Source organism: Anser cygnoides, chromosome 22 (assembly GCF_040182565.1).
Source record: "Anser cygnoides isolate HZ-2024a breed goose chromosome 22, Taihu_goose_T2T_genome, whole genome shotgun sequence".
In the NCBI taxonomy this organism is placed as follows: domain Eukaryota; kingdom Metazoa; phylum Chordata; class Aves; order Anseriformes; family Anatidae; genus Anser; species Anser cygnoides.
This window is the reverse complement of record NC_089894.1, coordinates 5,937,953-5,958,731: the sequence shown is the minus strand read 5'-3', so window position 1 is coordinate 5,958,731 and position 20,779 is coordinate 5,937,953. Positions and strand designations below refer to the sequence as shown.

General features: G+C 65.7%; 1 protein-coding gene across 10 annotated transcripts; it reads right to left on the bottom strand.

Annotated features, from left to right (window-relative positions):
- Window positions 1–318: 318 nt before the first annotated feature.
- Window positions 319–17,976, bottom strand: UBTF (upstream binding transcription factor). Of its 10 annotated transcripts, none has more exons than XM_066981593.1 (21): window positions 17,309–17,595; window positions 13,204–13,334; window positions 10,571–10,746; window positions 10,253–10,336; window positions 9,562–9,717; window positions 8,937–9,001; window positions 8,237–8,366; window positions 7,657–7,767; window positions 7,252–7,385; window positions 6,591–6,732; window positions 6,299–6,340; window positions 5,567–5,680; window positions 5,234–5,389; window positions 4,357–4,512; window positions 4,138–4,248; window positions 3,963–4,051; window positions 3,603–3,792; window positions 2,925–2,972; window positions 2,609–2,677; window positions 2,207–2,353; window positions 319–1,325 (listed from the first exon to the last, which is right to left on the bottom strand). In XM_066981593.1, exons 2-21 carry the CDS (start codon window positions 13,259–13,261, stop codon window positions 1,212–1,214), a joined length of 2,292 nt encoding a protein of 763 aa, XP_066837694.1. In that variant the 5' UTR covers window positions 13,262–13,334; window positions 17,309–17,595; the 3' UTR covers window positions 319–1,211. The 10 variants fall into 10 exon arrangements, with proteins under 10 accessions (XP_066837694.1, XP_066837696.1, XP_066837699.1 ...); XM_066981595.1 differs by having other exon boundaries at window positions 8,246–8,366; XM_066981590.1 differs by lacking the exons at window positions 319–1,325; window positions 17,309–17,595 and adding exons at window positions 1,687–1,821; window positions 17,860–17,976.
- Between the last annotated feature and the right edge of the window lie 2,803 nt (window positions 17,977–20,779).

Here is a 20,779-nt window from a genome sequence, read left to right as displayed (position 1 = left end):
GTGCTCGGGTCTGCTTAAAAAAAGGGGGGGGCCTCATTTAAGGGGCCGCCAGGGTCCCCCGTGCACCCACCCCGGTCCCCAAGGCCCTGTCCCCCCCCCATGGGGTGGGGGGTGTCATCGAACCCCCAAAATGAACCCAAACCGCACCAATATTTACAGTGGGGGGGGGGGGGGGGGGGGGGGGACACACACAGGACCCCCCGGTCTGAGAGGGTTTGGGGTGAAGGGAGAGGAGCGGCTTCACCGGGGATGGGGGGGGGCGGGGATAAAATATGGGGGGGGGGGGGTAAAAGGGGGGGGGTTAAAAAAAATTAAAAATGGATTTTTCTCGTTTTATAAAAAGGAAAAAAAAAATAAAATAAAATACAACGGCACAACACCCACCGACAACACGGCACCCCCCGCCCCCACATTGGTCACTGCGCAGCCGGGACCCCCGGGGGCAGCCCCCCCCCCCCCCCAAAACCTCCCCAAATTCCCCCAAATCGCTCCCCCCCCCCCCCCAGCCCGCGCTTCAACCCCCCCCCCCCCCAAAAGTCCCCGGCGGCGGCGCTCGGTGCCGTGGGTGCGGAGATCTCGGTGCAGCTTCTGTACAAGGTGGGGGGCCCCCAAAATTCAGGGGGGGCGTAAAGGGAATTGGGGCCGGGGGGGCTTACGGGGGGGGGGCATCATCCCCACGACTGAGTCCTGAGCAGCTCGGCTCGTGCCCCGCGCCCCGGCCAGGAGGGGGCTGGGTTTTTTGGGGGGGGGGTTAAGTTTTTGTTTTTTTTTTCCTGTTCGTTGATTTTTTTGTCGTTTTCTTAAAAAAAAAAATGGGGAAGGGGATTTTTGTGGGTTTTTTTTTTTCCTGCGTGTTTTTTTTTTTTCTCGTTTTCTTTCTATGAAGTCCGGAGCTGGCAGCGAGGGCGCGGAAATGGGGGCGAACCTCCGAAAATAACGACCGGGAAAAAATTAAAAAAAAAAATAATAATAACGTCATAAAAAAAAAAAAAAATCAAAAAAATGGCGTGTCCCCCCTCCCCTCGGTGAGGAGGGATTCATGGCGGGGGGCACACGGGGCTCGCCCCCTCCTCTCCCCCATAGTGTGAGCCTGGGGGGTCCCTCCGGCTCCTGGGGGGCGGGAGGAAGAGGAGGACGATGGGGGGGGGTGACGGGGGGGGGCAGGAAAAAATGGGGCCGAAACCGAGGAAACGGCGGGCGTTACGGGGAGCTCAGTTGGAGTCGGAGTCGGAGGAGTCCCCCGAGGAGGAGGAGGAGGAGCTGCTGCCCTCCGAGTCGTTGTCGTCCTCGTCTTCATCGTCCTCATCCTCGTCGTCCTCGTCGTTCTGCGGGGGGGGATAACGGGGGGGGCACAGATCAGCGTGGGCACCGGCCGGCGTCTCCCCCTGACCCCCCCATATGTGTGTGTGTGTGTTTGTGTGCCCCCCTCGCCCCACACGGTGCCCGGGGGGTGCTGGTGGGGCTGGGGGGGGGGGGGGGGGGCCGGGCCGGGGATGCGGGGCTCGGAGATGGGCTGGGGGGGGGGACACGCGGTGGGGGGGTGCGGAGCAGCGCGCGGGGCGGCCGCGGGGCCCTACCCTCACCTCTGCCCCTGCCTGGCTCCACGCTGCGGGCTGGGGGGGGGCCCCCCGCCCCCCCGCCCCCGGGGGGAAACTACTGGCGGGGGGGGGGACGGGGCGGGGGGGGGGACGAGGCGCCTCACCTGTGGGGGGCGAGCACAAGGCACGGACACGGTTTCTGGCCCCAGCGCCATCCAGCACGCTCTGATTTCGGCTGCCCCGGCGTAAAGCTCTGACTCTGGTGACTTACTCGGCATCCCCACTGCCGCAAACGGAGCCGAGACCAGACTCAGTACCGCCGCCGGGGGGGGGGGCCGGGGGGGGGCTCTGCTCACCGGGACGGGGGGGGGGCTCCCCGCGCCACCCCGCACCACCTCTCACGCCCCGAGGCTGCTCCTGACTACGCCCCGCGGCTGCTCCTCGCGACCCCCCCGGGGACACCCCATCGCCACCGCGCCCCCCTTTCACCCAGTCCCCCCCCCCGGCGATTTTATTTTTTAATGTTTTATTTTATATTTTATTATTTTACCCCACCCTGAAGCCCACCCCGCAGCCCTGTCCCCGGAGAAGGGGAGGGGGCCGAGCGAGCGTGACCCCCCCCCCCAACTGTGTCCCCCCCTCGCCGCCGCGCACCCCCGCAGCCTCACCTCGTCCCCGTCCTCGCTCTCCTCCTCGCTGCTGGACTCCGAGGAGTCGCCGCCTTCCTCCGACGAGTCCCCGTTGTCGTCGTCGTCGTCTTCATCTTCATCATCATCTTCCTCCTCCTCCTCATCGTCGTCGTCGTCCTCTGACTCCTGCGGGCCGGGGGGTTGGGGGGTTGGTGGTTTTGGGGACACCAGCACCCCCCAGGGCTCCCCATCCTCATCCACGAGCTGTTGGCTTTTTTCCCCACCCACAACTCGTTTTTCCCCATTTATGCCCAAAACGTCCCCAAAAAAGGCTCCTGGAGCAAAACCCGAGCGGGCTGGGATTTGGGGAGGGGGCTCGCGCTGCTGCCCCACGGAACGGGGTGCCCCCCACCCTGGGGACCGCGCCGCCACGGGACTCACCGACTTGGACTGCATCGTGGGCTTCATCTTGGGGTTGGGGCCTCGGATCTTCCCTATGCTCTTGCGTTTCTGCCGGGGGGGGGGGGGACAAGGAAAATCCTTTTGAGCAGGGGGGCTTGAACCCGGCTCCCCCCAGAAACGGAGAAAACGGGAAAACGGAGAAAACCCCACACCCAGACCCCTCGTGGGGAGCTCCCCAAACCCGGCGCACCTCCCGCGTGGCCCCAAGGGGGTCAGGACGTGGCTGTGCCCCCCAGCCCCCCCAGGGCTGCCCCCGAGCCCCCCGGCCCCACCGCGGGGGGGGGGGCATACTCACGTTGGAGGTGTGCTCCTTGTAGGCAGCCCGCTCCTGGGGCGAGAGGCTCTGCGGGGACAGAGGGGGGTCAGGGACAGCACGCCTCGCACGGGGCGCCCCTCCCCAAACGTGCATTTTTTCAAAGCTCTCTTAGGTTAAAAACCCACTCTTTAGGTTAAAAACTAGCCCACTTTAGGTTAAAAAACCGCCCCCTTTAGAGGGTGGAGATCCCACTGGGTAAAGTCCTGCTTTAGGTTAAAAACTAGCCCCCGCTTTAGGTTTAAAATGCCCCCTTTAGGTTAAGAAACGCCCCTTTAGGTTAAAAAAAAACGCTCCCTTTAGGTTAAAAAAACCGCCCCCTTTCGGTTAAAAAACCACCCGCCCCCTTTCGGTTAAAAACTAGCCCCCACTTTAGGTTAAAAACGCCCCCTTTAGGTTTAAAAAACTGCCTCCTTTAGGTTTAAAAACCTCCCCCTTTAGGTTAAAAACAAGACCCTTTAGGTTAAAAAACTAGCCCCCTTTTGGTTAAAAAACTAGCCTGTTTTAGGTTAAAACCCGCCCCTTTTAGGTTAAAATCCAGCCCCCTTTAGGTTAAAACCCGCCCCCAATGGGTCTGGAAACGGCATTTTCTCGGGGGGCAGAGCCGCCGCCGAGCGCCTCCGGGTCCGCGCAGCCTCGGGGTGCCGCTGGGGCGCTCACCTTGAGCCAGACGTCGAGGTGCACCTTGTACTGCTTCTGCTGCTCCTCCGCCAGCTTCTTGTAGTGCTCCTTCTGGCCCTGCGAGATGCGCTGCCAGCGGCTGCCGATCTCCACCATGCGCTCCTTCAGCGGCAGGTGGTTCAGCTCCCCGTTGGACAGCAGCTCCTGGGAGAACTTCTGGTAACCGTTCCTGCGGGACCGGGGAGGGGGGGCGCACCCAGACGGGGTCAGGCAGGGCGCGAGGGGAACGAGGCGCCCCACCGGCACCCCTCGCGCCCGAAGTCCGAGGGATGCTCCCCCCCCCCGGCCATCCCCGGGCATGCTCGGGGCTTTTGGGGACCCCGTCCCCGCCGTACTCACATGGGGGGCTTCTTGGGCTCTCCCTGGAACTTCATTTTCTTGGCGGAGTTGGTGGAGCACGGGGGGGCGCGCATCTCGCTCAGCTCCCTCTGCGTGGCGGGGGGGGGAGAGCGGTGAGCGCGGCACCAAGGGGTGGCACCGGGGGGGAGCGGGGTGGGACGGGGGGGGAGCCCACCTCGTATCGCTTCTGGTCCTCCGCCGCCTTCTTGATCCACATCAGCTTCTCCTTCTTCTCCATGTTGTTCCAGGTGGCCTCCATCGCCTTCAGCGCCTTCCCCCGGTCGTTCTGCGGCAGGGATTGCGTTAAACGCGCCGAGGGCACGCGGGTGCCACTGTGGGTGCCACCGTGGGTGTCACCAGGGGTGCCACCAGGGGTGCCAGGGCCTCTCCCCACCTTGAAACGAGCCAGGTAGTCCCCGATGACGCTCTGCTGCCAGATCTCCTCGGCTGTCTTGGGGGACTCGGGCAGCTTGCCGCGCTCCTCTTTGTCCGAGCCGTGCTTCTTCTCCGACTGCGCCTTCATCGCCGCCTCCCGCGCCTTGTACTTGGCCTGCGCGGGGCGGGCAGGGGGTGAGGGGGCTGCACGGCCGCAGGGGGCACAAACTCCACCACCGGGGGCACAAACCCCATTGCGGGGGGCACAAACCCCATTGCGGGGGGCACAAACCCTGCCAGCAGTGGCACAAACCCCATTGTGGGGAGGCACAAACCCCACCACAGGGGCCACGAACTCCATCACAGGAGGTACAAGCCCCATCGTGGGGGGGGGGGGGGGGCACAAACTCCATCACAAGTGGCACGAACTCCACCCCGGGGGGCACAAACCCCATCAGAGGGGGCAAAAACCCTGCTATGGGGGGGCACAAAGCCCACCATGGGGGACCCAAACCACATCACAGGGGGCACGAACCCCACCAAGCACCAGGAGAGGACAGGACGCCCGGACAGGACGCCCTTCCCCAGCACCACCACGGCAGCCCCCCACCATGCTCAGACATCTCAGGACCCCCACCCCCCCCAAACCTTCCAGCCTTTAAATTGAGGCTCCAAGTCCCCCCCCAGTGCTGCTGGTTTTTAATCCACGAGGCTGCGCAGAGCGGGCACAGCCAGCGGCACCCGGCACCGGCACCTCACTGGCACCGTGACGCTCCCGGGGGACAACCCCCCCCCCGGCTTGGGGGGGCCAAGCCAAGCCCCCGGCAGCAGGACGGGGACAGGCGGCGTCCCCATGGGGCGCAGGATGGGGACGGAGGAGGTGGGGGGGCACCGACCTTCTTCTTCTCGGAGAGGTCGTTCCACATGCGGGCCAGGAGCCGGGTCAGCTCGCTCTCCGACAGCTCCGGCCGCTCCTCCTGCAGCTGCTTCCTCTTCTCCTCCGAGAAGATGAACATGGCCGAGATGGGCCGCTTGGGCTTCTCCGAGCTGGCCTGGGGGGGACGTGGGGCATGGGTGGGGGCGAGCACACGGCGGGACCCACCTGGCACCCCGGGGTGCTGGCAACCCCGTGTCACGTCCCCGTGCCGTGCCGACCCCGTGTCACGTCCCCATCCCGTGCCCACCCCGTGCCACATCCCCGTGCCGTGCCGACCCCGCTCCCCTCTCACCTTGCCGGTCTCCGGCGAGGACTTTTTGGACGCGGGACTCGTGGCACCTTTCCGGTTGCTGCCCAGCATCTTCTCCTCGCCCAGCACCCGCTGCTGCTCCTCCTCGGGCAGGCTCTGGGGTGCGGGGGGGGAAAATGCGGTTAGAGGGCTCTGGGCATGACGCTAACGAGGCGCTGGGGCAATTAGGGACTGAGGACACCAGGGACAGGGCACCAAAGCTCTCAGCCGGCTGTGGAGGCCATAGCACGAGCTATCCGGCCCTAAAACCCGCTGCGTGGGGGTCCCCACGCCTCGCCACCCCCTCCCCGGGCACCATCCCCTTCCCCATCTCCACCCCCCCTTGCAGCCGGTGCACGGCTCCGGCCGGGTTTTCCACCCCGTGCCCTCGCCGCTGGGGCCGGGACCACGTCACGTCCGCAGTGCCGGGGCTGGGGGGGCCCGGGGGAGGTCCCCCACCCACGCTGCGGCCGAGGGAAGGAAGCGAGAGGCCGGTGGCGCCCGCGCAGCCTCCGCTGCTCGCAGCCTCCCCTTCCTCCCACGCCGCCGGCTTCCTCCCCGTGCCCCGCGGGGGTTCGGGCTCCAGGGATCACACCCATGTACCCCCCCGGTGTTAAGCCCCCGGTTTTGGGGGAGCAGAGTGGGGCAGCATCAGGGCACCCCCTTTAGTGTGCTGCGTGAGCCCCCCAAGCAGAGGATCGCCGGTTTTGGGGTCTGCATCACCCCTATGCTCACCTCCAGGAAGCGGAGCAGCTCGATCTCGTAGTCTTTCTTTTTCTGGGGGGAGAGGGGGACGTGGGGTTATGCAGGGTCTCCCCCCGGCCCTATTGCTGCCTCGTGTGCCTGCTGATCCCCCCTGCCCAACAACTGCATCCCCCGCCCACCCTGCGCTGGTCCCACGCGCACACACCGGGGTGCAGAGCACCCAGGGAGGGGACCGAGCACCTTGGGGACCCCGGGGAAGGTGGGGGCTCCTTTCTACCCCCAGCTCCTCCTGCCCTCCTTCCCGCAGCTCCCTGCTGCCCACCTGGTCGCACTTTTTGTGGTAGGCGTCCTTCTCCTTCTGGGAGAGCAGCTTCCACTGCTGGCTGCACAGCACCATCCGCTCGGTGCTGGGCACGTCCTTCATGTTGGCCATCAGCTCTGCGCAGTACAGCGAGTAGCTGTTCCTGCAAGCCACCGAGGGAACCCGCGTCAGGGGCGGCCTGCGGCACGCTCACGTCCCCCCCCACGGAGCTGGTGGGGTGCTGGCAGCCCCCCAAAAACCCAGACACCCCCAAGGACTGCACCAGCAAAGCGCTGCACGGGGGCGGCTGCGCTGCAGGAGAGGAGGCGGTGATGTGGTTGGGCTATACCTCAACCCCGAGCAGGCAGCATCACCCTAAACCTCACTTATTTAGGTTAATTTAAGGAGCAGATTTATGGGGGCGATGCCTGCGGTCCCAGGAAGGGCACTTAAAGGTGGGCAGCCCCTCCTGAGCAGCTCTGAGAGGGGGGGGGAAAAAAAACATACGGGACTTACAGAGCCCAAAGCAACGGCTCCAAGAGGGGGGGGGGAAAAACCCGTAAGGGACTCGCAGAGCCTGAAGCAGTGGCTCCGAGAGGGGGGCATAAAAACCCCACAAGGGACTCCCAGAGCCCGAAGCAGCAGCTCCGAGAGGGGGATAAAAACCCCAGAAGGGACTCACGGAGGAGGCTTGGTGGGTCGTCCGTCGAACTTGTCCTTGAGCTGGCGCTCTGCCTTGGTGAGCGTGGAGCGGGTGATGCCCTCCTCGCTGAGGTTCAGCTCGGGGTGCTTCTGGATGTAGTCGCGCATGATCTCCTGCACGGAGGGACGGAAGGAGAGCGGTCAGGGCGGCTGCCGCGCTCCCCGCCTGGCTGGGGGCCGGAGGAGGAGGAACGAGAAGCCAAGCATCGCCCTAAATCCTCTCCCCTGGGGCTCTTCGCCCGTCCCCAGCACCGCTGGAGGAGGCCGGGCTCTCGCTAGGGACCTGGCTGAACCCCACGCTGCCTATCGGGGCGGGTGTCGGGGGGGGGGCTCGGAGTGAAATGGGGGGCGAGCGTGGCGGGGACGGGGCGAGGCTGCTCCCTACCTCGTACTCCTTCCGCTGTTCCAGGGCCTTATGAATCCATTTCAGCCTCTTTTTATCCGAGAGTTGAGACCACTGCTTGCCCAGCGACTCTTTCACCTCCTTCGTGGTGGCCTGAAAACCCAAAGCCAGAGGTGAGGGCAGAGGGGTAAAACCCACAAAAAAAGGCAAGAATGGGGGGAAAAAAAAATAGTTGGGCTTGCCCTCAGCCCCGGCAGGAGCCGGGGGGGGCCGCAAGTCGAGCTTGCGGCCGGGGAAGGGGGTGCGTGCGAGTGGGGGGCATGGCCGGAGGTGGACGGGAGGGATGTCTGTGCTGGAAATCTGCTGCCCTGCCTGGTGCGGAAGGCTGTGGTCACCCCTTCAACTGCAGGCAATAAAAAGGGGGGGGGCTGAACGCCCCCCCCAGAGCCTCTTCTAGGTGTGCGGAGCCCTTCCTTACCTCCGTCCGGACCGCTGGCAGCTCCTACCGGCTTCTTCTCCCCCGTCCCCCCCCTGCCAAAATGCTTCTCTCGTTCCCCCTCGTGCCCCCAGCAGCGGGGTGCGGGACCCCCCGTCACTCACGCTCACACTCACTCCCACCCACCGTACTCACATCTGGGCGCACTTTCAGGTAGATCTTCTTCTCGTGGTTGTACCACAGCTGCTGGGGGGTCTTGGGCTTCTCGGGGACGTCGGATTTCTTGGCGTTCTGGATGAGGTCCGGGTGGTCTTCCCTTTACCCGGCGGGGAAGGGGGGGAGCGTTACGGAGGTCGCCGGTGGGAGGGGAGCACCCCTAAGCCGCCCCCCCCCCCCCCCCCCCCCGAAGGGTGACCCACCCTGCAGGGCTGGCACTCCACAAGCTCGATGTCAGGGCGTCCCCAAAAAGAGCAGGAGGGTTTTAGGACGGACCCGAGCCTGTCCTTCTGGGGGGGGTGCCAGCTACGAGCATCCCCTCGACACCCTGGGGCTGCACCCCTGGGGCAGCAGGAGGTGGGAGGGGGCACCGGGACCCCCCTGGGCGGCAGCAGCCAGGCCCCGCGGGGGAGTTGGGGGGAGCAGGGTGGTGGCTTCAGCATTTAACAGGGCTAACAGCAGGGCTCCTGCCCCCCCTTTGCAGCCCCTATCCCTCAGAGCACGGCTGCTCCCCTGCTCTCGCTGCCAGCTGAGGCTCCCAGCCACGGGGCTGCTCTCGGGGGAGTCTTTTTCCAGCCCCCCCTTTTCCACCCCCCGCCTTCAATCGCAGCCCCCACGGGGGTTTCCTCGTGGGCGACACCCGGCTGGGGGTGCAGCGCTGCCCGCTCACCTGAACCTCGCCAGGTTCCTCTCAAACTCCTGCTTCTCCCGCTGGAAGTCCTGGATGTATTTCATCTGGGGACAGCCGGGAGGCGGAGGGGGACATTAGCATGGGGAAGGGCCACGCGGACCCCGCCAGCCCCACAGCCCCCAAGGGGACCGGGGGCTCCCCTGCCCCGGGACTGTCCCTGCAGCTCCGGGTCCGCAGCCTGCGAGGGCTGGAATCCCTCCCTCGTCTCCTGCCTCCACCCCGTGGGCAGCCCTGGAGGGGCGCCAGCCGCGGGCGAGAGGGCACCGAGGACTTTGTGCCGCGGGCTTCTGCTGCCGGCGACAAACCCAGCCCGGGGGGGGGCTCATGGGGCAGCCGGAGCCCCGGTGCCGGCACGGGATTAACCCCGGCGTGGGGCACCCCACGGCAAAGCCACCGCCTGGTCCTATCGGGACGGACGGACCCCAGCCAGCCTGCACGGCTCTGGGAACCGGGACTGGGACCGGCAAGGACGCCTTACTGGTCTGGCTGGGCTGAGCAAGCAGCCGGGTGCGCCGCCCTGCCCAGGCAGGAGCTGGGCCCTGCTGGTTTTACTGGGAGAGCTGGAGGCGCCAGCGGAGCCTCGCTGACCCCCACCCGCCCGTACCTTTTTCTTCTCGGGAAGCTCCTTGTATTTCTTGGAGAGGATCTTGGTGAGATCCAGGTTGCTCATTTCGGGGTGAAGCTTGGCGTATTTGGCCCGCTTCTCCATGAAGAAGCGGAAGTAGGGGGTCAGGGGCTTCTTGGGGAAGTCGGGGTGTTTCTGGGGAGAGGGCAGAGGGGCAGAGCTCAGTGCCCACGCACTGCACGGCCAAACCCAGCCCGTTCCCAGCCCCTGGACCACCGAGGGATCGGGCCCCCCCCACCCCAGCCCCCCGTGCGGGGACAGCTCAGCCCTGCGGGGACACGCTGGGGACAAGGGCTCCCTACCCAGGAGCTACCCCAGAGCTGGACGGACATCTCCAGCACAGCCTCAGAGCTGCGAGCACGGAGGGGAAACTGAGGCAGGAGGTGGCGGGGTGACCCCCCCCTAGAGCAGCGGTGCCCCCGGGCTGCCCGGCGTGGCGGGCCGGGAATAGGACCCGGTGTCCCCGGGGCTAAACTCGGACGCAGGCTCCCGGCGCCGCGTCTGGCCACATCCAAACTGCCCCAAACTTGGCCCGAGCCCAGGGCCCTCGGCCACGGAGCTGCCTCGGGACGCAGGCACGGGGCCAGGCGAGCCCTGCACGGCTCCCACGGGACCCCCAGCCAGGGTCCGTCCCCCATTTGCAGCCCCCCGTTGCCTCCCTGTGGCTTACCTTGAGCTTTTTGCCCTTGTAAGGATTCTTTACGTGCTCCTCGGCATCCATGATGAGCTCTGTTAGGGTCCGGAACTTCCTCACCTGCGGGGAACGACGGGACACGAGCGTGAGCAGGGTTTCCTCGTGCCAAAAGCCCGTCCCAGCGCCCAGATGCCTCCCATGGGGCCACGTCCTCTACAGGGACAGGCAATGGGGACGGAGGAGGTTGAACCCCGAGGATGCCCAGACCCCAAGGACGCTCAGACCCCGAGGACGCCTGGACCCCCCAGAGCTCCACGAGGCTGCCGTGCCCCCCGAGGCAGTGAGCGTGGTTACCTCGTTGGAAATCTCCATCCACTTCATCTTGCACATCTCCCCCGAGAAGTCCTTGAAAGCCACCTTCTCCCAGTCGAGGTGGGACTCGGTGGTCTTGAACTTGCTCCCGTCGTTGGAGGGCAGGTTGTTCTTCATGCACTCCAGCAGGGTCAGCATGTCCTCCTGAGACCAGCGGTCTGCGCGCAGAGAAACCGGGTCAGCCGTGGGCACGGGGGGCATGGGGGGAGAGGGGCAGGAGGAGAGGGGCAGGAGGGGGAGAGGAGGAAGAGGAGGAAGAGGAGAAGGAGGAGGAGGAGGGGGGGGAGAAGGAGAAGAGGGGAGGAAGAGGAGAAAGAGGGGAGGGGAGGAAGAGGAGAAAGAGGAGAAGGAGGGGAGGGGAGGGGAGGGGGGGAAGAGGAGGAGGAGGGAAGGGGAGGAAAAGAAGGGGAAGAAAAGGAGAGGAGGAAGAGGAGAAGGAGGAGGGGAGGAAGAGGAGACGGGGAGGAGGCAGCGCGGTGCACGGGCCCATCCCGCCCGCAGCTCCCCGGGACTACAGCTCCCGGCGTGCCGTGCCGTGCCGCTCTCCCGGCCGTGCCGTGCCGCCTCCGCGCGCTGCCTCCCGAGCCCCAGGATCAAAGGGACGTGGCTCTTGCCGTCGCCCTGCAGCAGCCGCCCGTGGGCCGAGCGAGCTGGGCAAGGCTCAAAAATCCACGGGGAGCGAACCGGAGAGACCCGTCCGTCCCGGTGCGCCGGCAGTAAGGGCGCGGGGAGCCCGGGGACGTCTCCCTGGCCCCGGAGCAAAGCCCCACGGAGCCGGGGGCCGGCGGCACCAGCGCTCGCCAGGCCCGGGGGAACGGGGAAACCCACCTGGGGAGGGGGAGCGATGCCCCCCGAGCGAGGGAACCCCCCCCTGCAACCTCAACGGGGAGCGCCATGCTGACCTCTGCCAAGGTCGAGGCACAGGGACCCCCGTGGTGATGGGGAGCGGGGAGTCCAGCACGACCCCCGTCTCCCCGTGGGGTCTCATTGGTGCAGGGTGACGGTTACAGCACCCTTGGGTGCCCTCCTGGCTGCCACCTCCCCGCTGGGGGACACGTCCCCAGCTCCTCTCCTGTACGCCGTCACTTCTGGGGGTGTTTTCCCCCAGCTCCCCCAAAGCCGAGCATCCTCTCCCCCCCGACCTCCATATACCCCGTGCCCGAAGACCCCGGGGGGCTCCAACCCCAGGCGTTAGGCCCCTGGGTGCACCTGGGTGCATTTTTCTCTTCTCTGCTCCAACTCCCCCAGCACAAACGCCCCACCTCCTCACGGGGCTGGCGGTGGGAGAAGCCCCCCCGGGGTCCCAGCGCCCACTAAAGGACCAGTGGGACACGCAGGCCAGGACCTGCTCCCGTGAAGGAAACAGCTCCGCAGGGATCCCCCAGTCCCAATTTTTGTTTTTTTCCCCTCTTCCCACCCGCTTCTCAGCCCGCTCCGGTGGGGAGCAACGAGGCAGGATCAGGCCTCGGGGGCTGGCTCCCGCTTCGCCTGTGGAAATCGGGGAGAAACAACCAAAAAATCGGCAAAACCATGGCGTGAAAACCGAGCAGGAGCAGGCGAGGCCCCCAAAATCCTGCCCCCAGCAGGGCAGGGCAGTGCCCCCCACCTCAGTTTCCCACCTGGGAGCACCTCCAGACCCCTGAGACCCCCCCAGGCGGCTGCATCCCGAACAGCAAAACCCCTGAAAAGAATAAAAACCGAGGAGGCCGACATGGCACCGCCGGGACTAGGCCGGGCCACGCGTCCCCCCCTCCTCATCCTGCTCTCGGTGTGGCTTTGCAGCAGGCACAGAAGGGGACAACGGGGCACAACAGGGACCCCCGTGTCCCCCCCCATACCGTGTCCCCCCCCCGTCGGGCGAGGCCTTGCCGGGAGTTCACCGCGAGGCTGAACCGGGCCCGATTTATCCGCGCCTGGGCCCGATTTATCCCGGCCCTGCTGGCACCGGCCGGGCTGCTCTATATCGGGATCGCTGCCCCGCTGTAATTAAATCCCCCTAAAGACCCGGCGAGGGACACGTGCTCCAGCCGGCGGCGCTCAGGGCACCGAACCGGCGGTGACAAAGGAGGGGACGGGGCAAGGGGCGCCTCGAGCCAGCGGCGACGGGGACAGCACCGGGGGGCTCCGGGCTGGGGCAGGGCGCTGCCGGAGCCCCTCTGCCCGGGCAGGCCGCCCCCACAGCCTCCCCTTTTATTTTACTTTATTTTTTTTCTTTTTTTTTCCTCCCCCTTTTTCAATAAAAGCCCAACCTCTGATGTCATCCCGGGGTCTGGAAGCCGGGGGCCCAAGGTAACGGCTCGGCGTCTTAATTCAGCCCAGATGTGCGCGGGGCGGCTCCGGCACCTCTTTGTGCCAGCCCTGACCCAAAAACAGCCTTTCTGATGGCAAAACCAGCCGTTTCCACGGGGGGGCGGGGGGCACCCACACACCCCACGGTGGTGCCGGGCAAACACCCCCTCGGGGTTTGCAGGGTTGGGGATTGCGGGGTTTGTAGGGTCGGGGTTTGTAGGGTCAGGCGCGGAGCTGCGTGGGTCACCCCCCTCCCCTAACCACTGCACCCCCCCAGCCCCCCGAGGTCCCGGCGCGGTCGGAGGGGGGGGGGGTCCGTGTCTCACCTTGGTTTTTGGGAGCTGTCATTTCCAAGTCTGCAGGGCACTCGGCTTCGCCGTTCATCCTCCACCTGCCTGAGGCCAGCGCGGTCCCCGCCGGTGCCTGGCGCGCTACCCTCGCTCAGTGCCGCTCGGCTCTGCGGGCAGACAGAGACCCCGCGCTAGGCACCCCCTGCGAGGGGGGGGGGGGGTGCACGGGGTGCCCACCTGGGACCCCCCCCAAAAACCCACCCGCCCGCCTCCCCACGGCTCTGCTCCCCGCACCCTATGCACTGCCAGCGCTGAGAGATTTGGGGTGGGGGCGAGGATTGGGGGGGGGGGAGGGGGGTGCAGGGTGCCCCCGGGGAGGGGGGGGGGACAAAATGGGGTGGGGGTGTCCCTGAGGTGAGGCAGGATCCAAGGGGGATCCCCAAAAATCCTAAAGAAGGGGATCTGCGGGGAAAATGCGCGCGCCCCCAGACCCAATAGGGCTCAGAGGGGACCCCCAAGGGGGGGGCAAAGGGAGGGAGCCCCCAAAGGGGGGGGGGCTTGAAGGGAGGGAGCCCCAAAGGGGGGATCCCAAAGGAAGGGGACCCCCGAAAAGGGGATGGCTGAAGGGAGGGATGGGCAGATCCTATGAGACCCCCACATGGGGGGGGGGGGGGTTAACGCACCTTCGGGGAGCTCTGGGGAAAGCCCCCCCACCTTTATGGTGGGGGGAGAGCAAAGCAGGCCTGGGGGTGGCACTCTGACGGGGGGGGGGGGGGACCCCCACAGATCCCAGGGGGTCTTGCAGATCGCTGGGGGGGGGCAGCTGGGAGGCCTCAGTGGGGTACCCCAGAGCGGGGGGGGGCAGGCTGCAAGCCTGGGGGGGGGTGTGGGGATTTTGGGGGGGGGGGTTGAAGGTTGAACCCCACGGGGGGAGGCACAGGGGTGGAACCCCCGGGGGGGAAGCCTGGGGGGGGGGGGGGGGCGCAAGGCCTAGTAGCAGGCTGCAGGCCCTGCAGGATGGCAGCGGGGGGGTTAAAAAAAATCAAGGGGGGGGGGGGGAAGGCTGAAAATAAGGGGGGGGGAAGGAGGGGGGGGGTCACAACGCGGCGGCGCGGGGGGGCGGCGCCGGGGCACGGATGGGTGGGATCGCGGCGGGGGCCGGAGGGGAGGGCGCGGGGCGGGGCGGGGGGGGGAGGACGGGAGGCGGGGGGGGGGCGGTCGGATGGGGGGGGGAGGGAAGAGAAGGGGGGGGGGGCTCACGGTGCGCGCGCACGGGGATCCCCGGGCGGGGGCGCGGGGTGGCCCCGGGGGGGGAGGAGGAGGAGGAGGAGGAGGAAGGGGGGGGGGGGGGCTGGGTCCCGGTGCCCGGGGGGGGGCCGGAGGAGGAGGAGGAGGCGGGGGAGGAAGGGGCCGGGCCGGCGGGGGCGGGCAGCCCGCACATGCCCTGCGCAGCCCCGCGGCGGAGCCTCCTCCTCCTCCTCCTCCTCCTCCGGCAGGAACCGGGTGGGACCGCGGCGCCCCCCGGCCCCTCCAGCCTCCCTCCAGCCCCCCCCCCCCCCTCCTTCCCCCCCCCCCCGGGCAGACAATGGGGGCTACCCCACCGCCCCCCCCCTTTTTTTTTCTCCCTTCCCCCCTTATTATTATTATTTTTTTCCCCTGCCCCCCCTTCGTGCCCCCCCCCCCCCTCCCCGCGGTTACCGGCAGCGGGGGGGGGGGGGGGGCTCGGGGCCGCTCCTCCGCCGCCCCCGCGGCGCACAATGGGCTCGGCGCCCTCCTCCCTGCGCAGCCCCGGGTTATAAAGCCGAGCCAAACCCCCCCCTCCCGGGGCTGCAGGCGGAGGGGGGGGGGGGAAGGGGAAAAAAAAAAAATGGGGGGGAAAGAAAAAAAAAGGAGTGTGGGGGGGAGCAGCCCGGACCGCCGCAGCCCCAGCCCCGGAGCCGCTGGGGGAAGGAGAAGGAGGAGGAGGAGAGGAGGAAGGGGGGGGGACGAGGGGGGGGGGCGGGGATGCCCGGTGGGGGCGGCCGGGCAGCTGCAGAGCCGGGCGAGGGCAGCGCGACCTCCCCGCACCGACCCCCGGGGAGCGGCTCCTACCCACCGCCAGCAGCAGCGGCAGCGGCCGCCCCCCCCCCCCCCTCCTCCTCCTCCTTTCTTCCTCCCCCCCCCCCCCGACCCCTCCTCGCCCGGCGGAGCCCAGAACCCCCCCACCCACCCAGCGGGGGGCCGGAGCCCCGCTCCCGGTGCGGGGGGAAGAAAGGGAAGAAAAGAAGGGGGGGGGGGGGGGAGAGAAAAAAGAAAGGGGGGAGAAGGGGGGAAAAATGGAGGGGGAGAGAGGGGGGGAAAAAGGGAACGGGAGGAGGGAAAGGGGGGAAAAAAGGGAAAAGGGGGAAAATGGGGGCAAGGGGAAAGGGGGAAAAAAGGAGGGAAAAGGGGGGAAAAAAGGGGAAAACGGGGAGAAGGGGGAGAAAGGGGAGGAAAAAGGGGAAAAAAGGGGAAAAAGAGAGGGAAAAACGGAGAAAAGGAGGAAAAAAAGAAAAGGGAGAGGGGGGAAAAGGGAAAGGGAGGAAAAAAAGAAAAAGGAGAAAAAATGGGGGAAAGGGAGCTAAAAAAAGGGGAAAAGGGAGAAAAAAGGGAAAAGGGAGGGAAAAAAAGGGAAAAGGAGGAAAAAAAGGGGAAAAGGAGGGGTAAAAAAAAGGGGAAAAGGGGGGAAAAAGAGCCGGAGGGGGGGAGCGGGCGAGCCCGGGCACGCAGCCGCCGGAGCGGGGCCGCAGCGGCCGGGCGGGACTCACCGGGGCTGGGGAAAAACAAGCGGGCAGCGCTGGAAGCCTGCCCCCGAGCTCCAGCTGCGGCAGCCGGGGAGGGAGGAGGGCGAGCGGGAAGGAGGGAGGGAGCGAGGAGGAGGAGAGGGAAGGCAGGGAAGGGAAGGGAAAGGAGGAGGGGGGGGCACCGAGGCCGCCGAGCCGGGCGCTTCCCCCCCGCGCCGAGCCCCAGCGCGGTGCCCCCCGCCGGCGGAGCGCGGCCGGGCCCGGCGGGGAGCGAGCGGCGGCCGCTTCCTGCCCGCGGGGGCCCCGGCGGAGAGCCCCGGCTCCATTTTCTTCCCTCCGCCGTGCCCCCCCCCCCCTCCCGCTCCTCCTCTCCCGCCCCCCCCCCCCCCTTCCCCAACCCCCCGAGCCTCGCCGCCCCCTCGGCCGGGCTGGGGAGAAGCGCGGAGAACGGGGGGAATGGAAGGGGCGAGGGGGTCCCCGGTGGAAGGGGGCCGGGGGGGGGAGGAAGGGAGCGGGTGGCGGCGGGGGGGGGGGGCCGGAGCCGCCATGCGAGGAACGAGGTCCCCGGAGGAGAAAAGGAGGAGAGAAACGGAGCCGCCGCACGAAAAGAAATAAAGTCCCCCGAATGAAAAGGAGAGGGAGAGAGAGAGGGAGAAGTCCCCGCTGGAAGGGAGAGAAAGTCCCCGAGTGGGAGAGGAAATAAAGGGCGCCGAGGTAAAAAAAAAAATAAAATAAAAATAAGAAAGCCCCCGAATTAAAAAAAAATAAAATCACCGAGTGGAAGGGTAAAACCGCCGAGTGGAAGGGTGAAATCGCCGGACGTAAATAAAAAAAAAATAATAATAAAGTCGCCGAAGGTAAAAAAAAAAATAAAATCGCCGAACGTGGAAAAATGAAGTCCCCGAGTGAGAAAGGAGAACCGCCGCGTGAGAGGGGAAACGGAGTCCCCGAGCGAGGGAGGAATTAAAAATTGCACAAAAATAAATGCAGCCCCCCGAGTGTGAAAGAAGAAACAAACGCCGAATCCGCGAGGGGAGAGGGGCTCCGAGCCCCCCCGGCGGAGCACCGAGGGGCGCGGGGCCCCCCCCGGCCGGGCTCGGGTCCCCCCGGCGGGGCCGCGGCGGGCGCGGGGGTCCCGCGGCGGGGCGAACCCGGCTGGGTGGGAACGCGGAAAAAAACCCGAAAAAACCCTAAAAAACGAAGCGAAGCAAGCCTCGGGGAGGTGGGGGGGGGGGGGGGTCCGCGTTCCATCGGCCCCCCTCCCGGAGGGGAGCCGGGTTCGCGGGGAGGAGGAGGAGGAGGGGGGGGGGGGGGGGGGCCCCGAGGCGCCTCCTCCGCCGGCGGCCGCGGGGCTCGGCGGGGCTCGGCTCGGCACCTACCTGCGGGGGCTGGGGGGCCGCGGCGGGGCCGGGGCTCGGCGGGGCTCGGCGGGGCCGGGGCGGGGAGCGGCGCGGTTGAACGGCGGCCAGCTCTGCAGCGCGGCTGGCCCCGGGCGTGGACGCGCTCCAGTCCCCGCAGAGAGCTCGCGCTTCCCCCGCCTCCATGGCGCTGCGTTTCTCTTCCAATCAGCCGGGCTCTGCGCGCCGGGGTCCGCCGCCAGCCTCGGCGCTCCCCAAGCGAGAGGAGCGGCGGCGAAAGCGACCGGGAGCTGCGGCCGAAAAACACCCCCCCCACCCCCCCCCCCGAACCGCGGCCCCCGCAGCACCGCCCGGCCCCGCCGGTTCCCCGCCGCCGCCGCTTCTGCTGCGCTCGGGGAAGAAGAAGAACGGGGTGGGGGGGGGGTGGGGGGGGGTGGTTTTTTTATTGCTCTTTGCTTTTGCAACACTGGTGGCGAGAAGAAAAGAGGAGGAGGAGGAGGAGGAAGGAGAGAGGAGGGAAAGGCGGCGGGGGGGGGGTGGGGGGGGAGGAAAAAAAAAAAAAATCTCCTTACATGTGCAACAATCCTCGGCCGGCGTTTGCGTGGGGGGGGGGGGGGGGGTGAAAAATAAATAAATAAAAAAGAAAAAGAAAAGGTCGGGGGGAGTGCGGAGGGGGGGGCGGGGGGGTTGAGGGGGGGGCCGGCCGCCTCCCCCACCCCCCCCCCCGGGGGTCCCTCGGTGGGGCCGGGGAGGGCAGCGGCGGCCCCGAGCGCCCGGCCGGGACACGGGGCTCTCCCCGGCGGGGCGGGCGGGGGGCAGCGGCCTCCGCCTCCTCCTCCTCCTCCTCTCCTCCTCCTCCCCCTCTCCTCCTCCTCCTCCTCCTCCTCCTCCCCCCGCTCCCCTCTCCCTTAATTTTTTTGAACGCGATTTCCCCAACTCCACCTTTGTCGCGCTGGGCGTCATTCCCCGCAGCCAATCCCGGCCGCGCCGCCGCCCCGCACGGCCCCGGCCCCCCCCCCGCACCCCCCCCCGCACCGCGGCTGCACGGCACCGGCTCCCCCCCCCCCCCAAAACCTCCCCGCACCCCCCCCCCCCCCGCAAAGCCCCGCGGCCGCCGCCGCTGCGCGCCCCCGAGCCGCGCGCTCCCGCCGGCACCTGCCGGCACCCGGGGGGGGAGGGGTGGGGGGGGGGGGGGGGCGGGGGGGGGAGGGGGTCGTGGGAACGGTGGCACCGGGGGTCGATGTTGTTCCCCACCCCCCCCCGGGGTGCTTTCTGGGGCTGTGGGGGTGGCACGGGGGTGTCACACGGGGGTGTGGTGTGTGTGTTACGGGGGTGTGTCGTATGGGGGTGTTACATGGGGGTGTCGTACATGTGTGTCACATGTGTGTGTCATATGTGTGTGTTACGGGGGAGTTACATGGGGTGTCGTATGGGGGTGTTACATGGGGGTGTCGTGTGTGTGTGTGTGTGTGTTATGGGGGTGTCACATGGGGGTGTCATATGTGTGTGTTACATGTGTGTGTCATATGTGTGTGTTACGGGGGAGTTACATGGGGTGTCATACGTGTGTGTTACATGTGTGTGTCATACGTGTGTGTTATGGGGGTGTTACATGGGGTGTCATACGGGGGTGTCATGTGTGTGTCATATGCGTGTGTTACGGGGGTGTTACGGGGGTGTTACATGGGGGTGTCATATGGGGGTGTTACATGGGGGTATCGTGTGTGTGTGTGTGTTATGGGGGTGTTACATGGGGTGTCATACGGGGGTGTCACGTGTGTGTGTCATATGCGTGTGTTATGGGGGTGTGTCATACGGGGGTGTTACATGGGGGTGTCATACGGGGGTGTTACACATGTGTGTCATATGTGTGTGTTACGGGGGTGTTACATGGGGGTGTTGTACGTGTGTGTTATGGGGAGTTACATGGGGTGTCATATGGGGGTGTTACATGTGTGTGTCATACGTGTGTATTATGGGGGAGTTACATGGGGGTGTCATACATGTGTGTTATGGGGGTGTTACATGGGGGTGTCATACGGGGGTGTCACGTGTGTGTGTCATGTGTGTGTTACGGGGGTGTGTCATACGGGGGTGTTACATGGGGGTGTCATACGGGGGTGTTACACGTGTGTGTCATATGTGTGTGTTACTGGGGTGTTACATGGGGGTGTTGTACGTGTGTGTTACGGGGGTGTTACATGGGGGTGTCGTACGTGTGTGTGTGTTATGGGGGTGTTACATGGGGTGTCATACGGGGGTGTCACATGTGTGTGTCATATGTGTGTGTTATGGGGGTGTCATATGGGGGTGTTACATGGGGGTGTCGTACGTGTGTGTGTGTTATGGGGGTGTTACATGGGGGTGTCATATGGGGGTGTTACATGTGTGTGTCATACATGTGTGTTGTGGGGGTGTTACATGGGGGTGTCGTACGTGTGTGTTATGGGGAGTTACATGGGGTGTCATATGGGGGTGTTACATGGGGGTATCGTGTGTGTGTGTGTGTTATGGGGGTGTTACATGGGGTGTCATACATGTGTGTCACGTGTGTGTGTCATATGCGTGTGTTATGGGGGTGTGTCATACGGGGGTGTTACATGGGGGTGTCATATGGGGGTGTTACACGTGTGTGTCATATGTGTGTGTTATGGGGGTGTCGTACGTGTGTGTTATGGGGAGTTACATGGGGGTGTCATACGGGGGTGTTACACGTGTGTGTCATACGTGTGTATTATGGGGGAGTTACATGGGGGTGTCATACATGTGTGTTATGGGGGTGTTACATGGGGGTGTCATACGGGGGTGTCACGTGTGTGTGTCATATGTGTGTGTTACGGGGGTGTTACATGGGGGTGTCGTACGTGTGTGTTATGGGGAGTTACATGGGGTGTCATATGGGGGTGTTACATGTGTGTGTCATACATGTGTGTTATGGGGGTGTTACATGGGGCTGTCGTGTGTGTGTGTGTTACGGGAGTGTCACAGTGTTACATGGGGGTGTCATACGTGCGGGGGTGTCATACGGGGGTGTTACATGTGTGTGTCATACGTGTGTGTTATGGGGGTGTTACATGGGGGTGTCGTGTGTGTCATACGTGTGTGTGTGTGTTACGGGAGTGTCTCAGTGTTACATGGGGGTGTCATACGCATGTGTGTTACAGGGGTGTTACATGGGGGTGCCATACGGGGGTGTTACATATGTGTGTCATACGTGTGTGTTATGGGAGTTACATGGGGTGTCATACATGTGTGCTACATGTGTGTGTCATACATGTGTGTGTTACGGGGGTGTCACGGTGTTACATGGGGGTCTCATACATGTGTGCTATGTGTGTGTCATATGTGTGTGTGTTATGGGGGTGTTACATGGGGGTGTCATACATGTGTGTTACGTGTGTGTTATACGTGTGTGTTACGGGGGTGTCACGGGGGTGTTACAGGGGTGTGTTACATGTGTGTTACAGGGGTGTTACATGTGTGTGTCATACA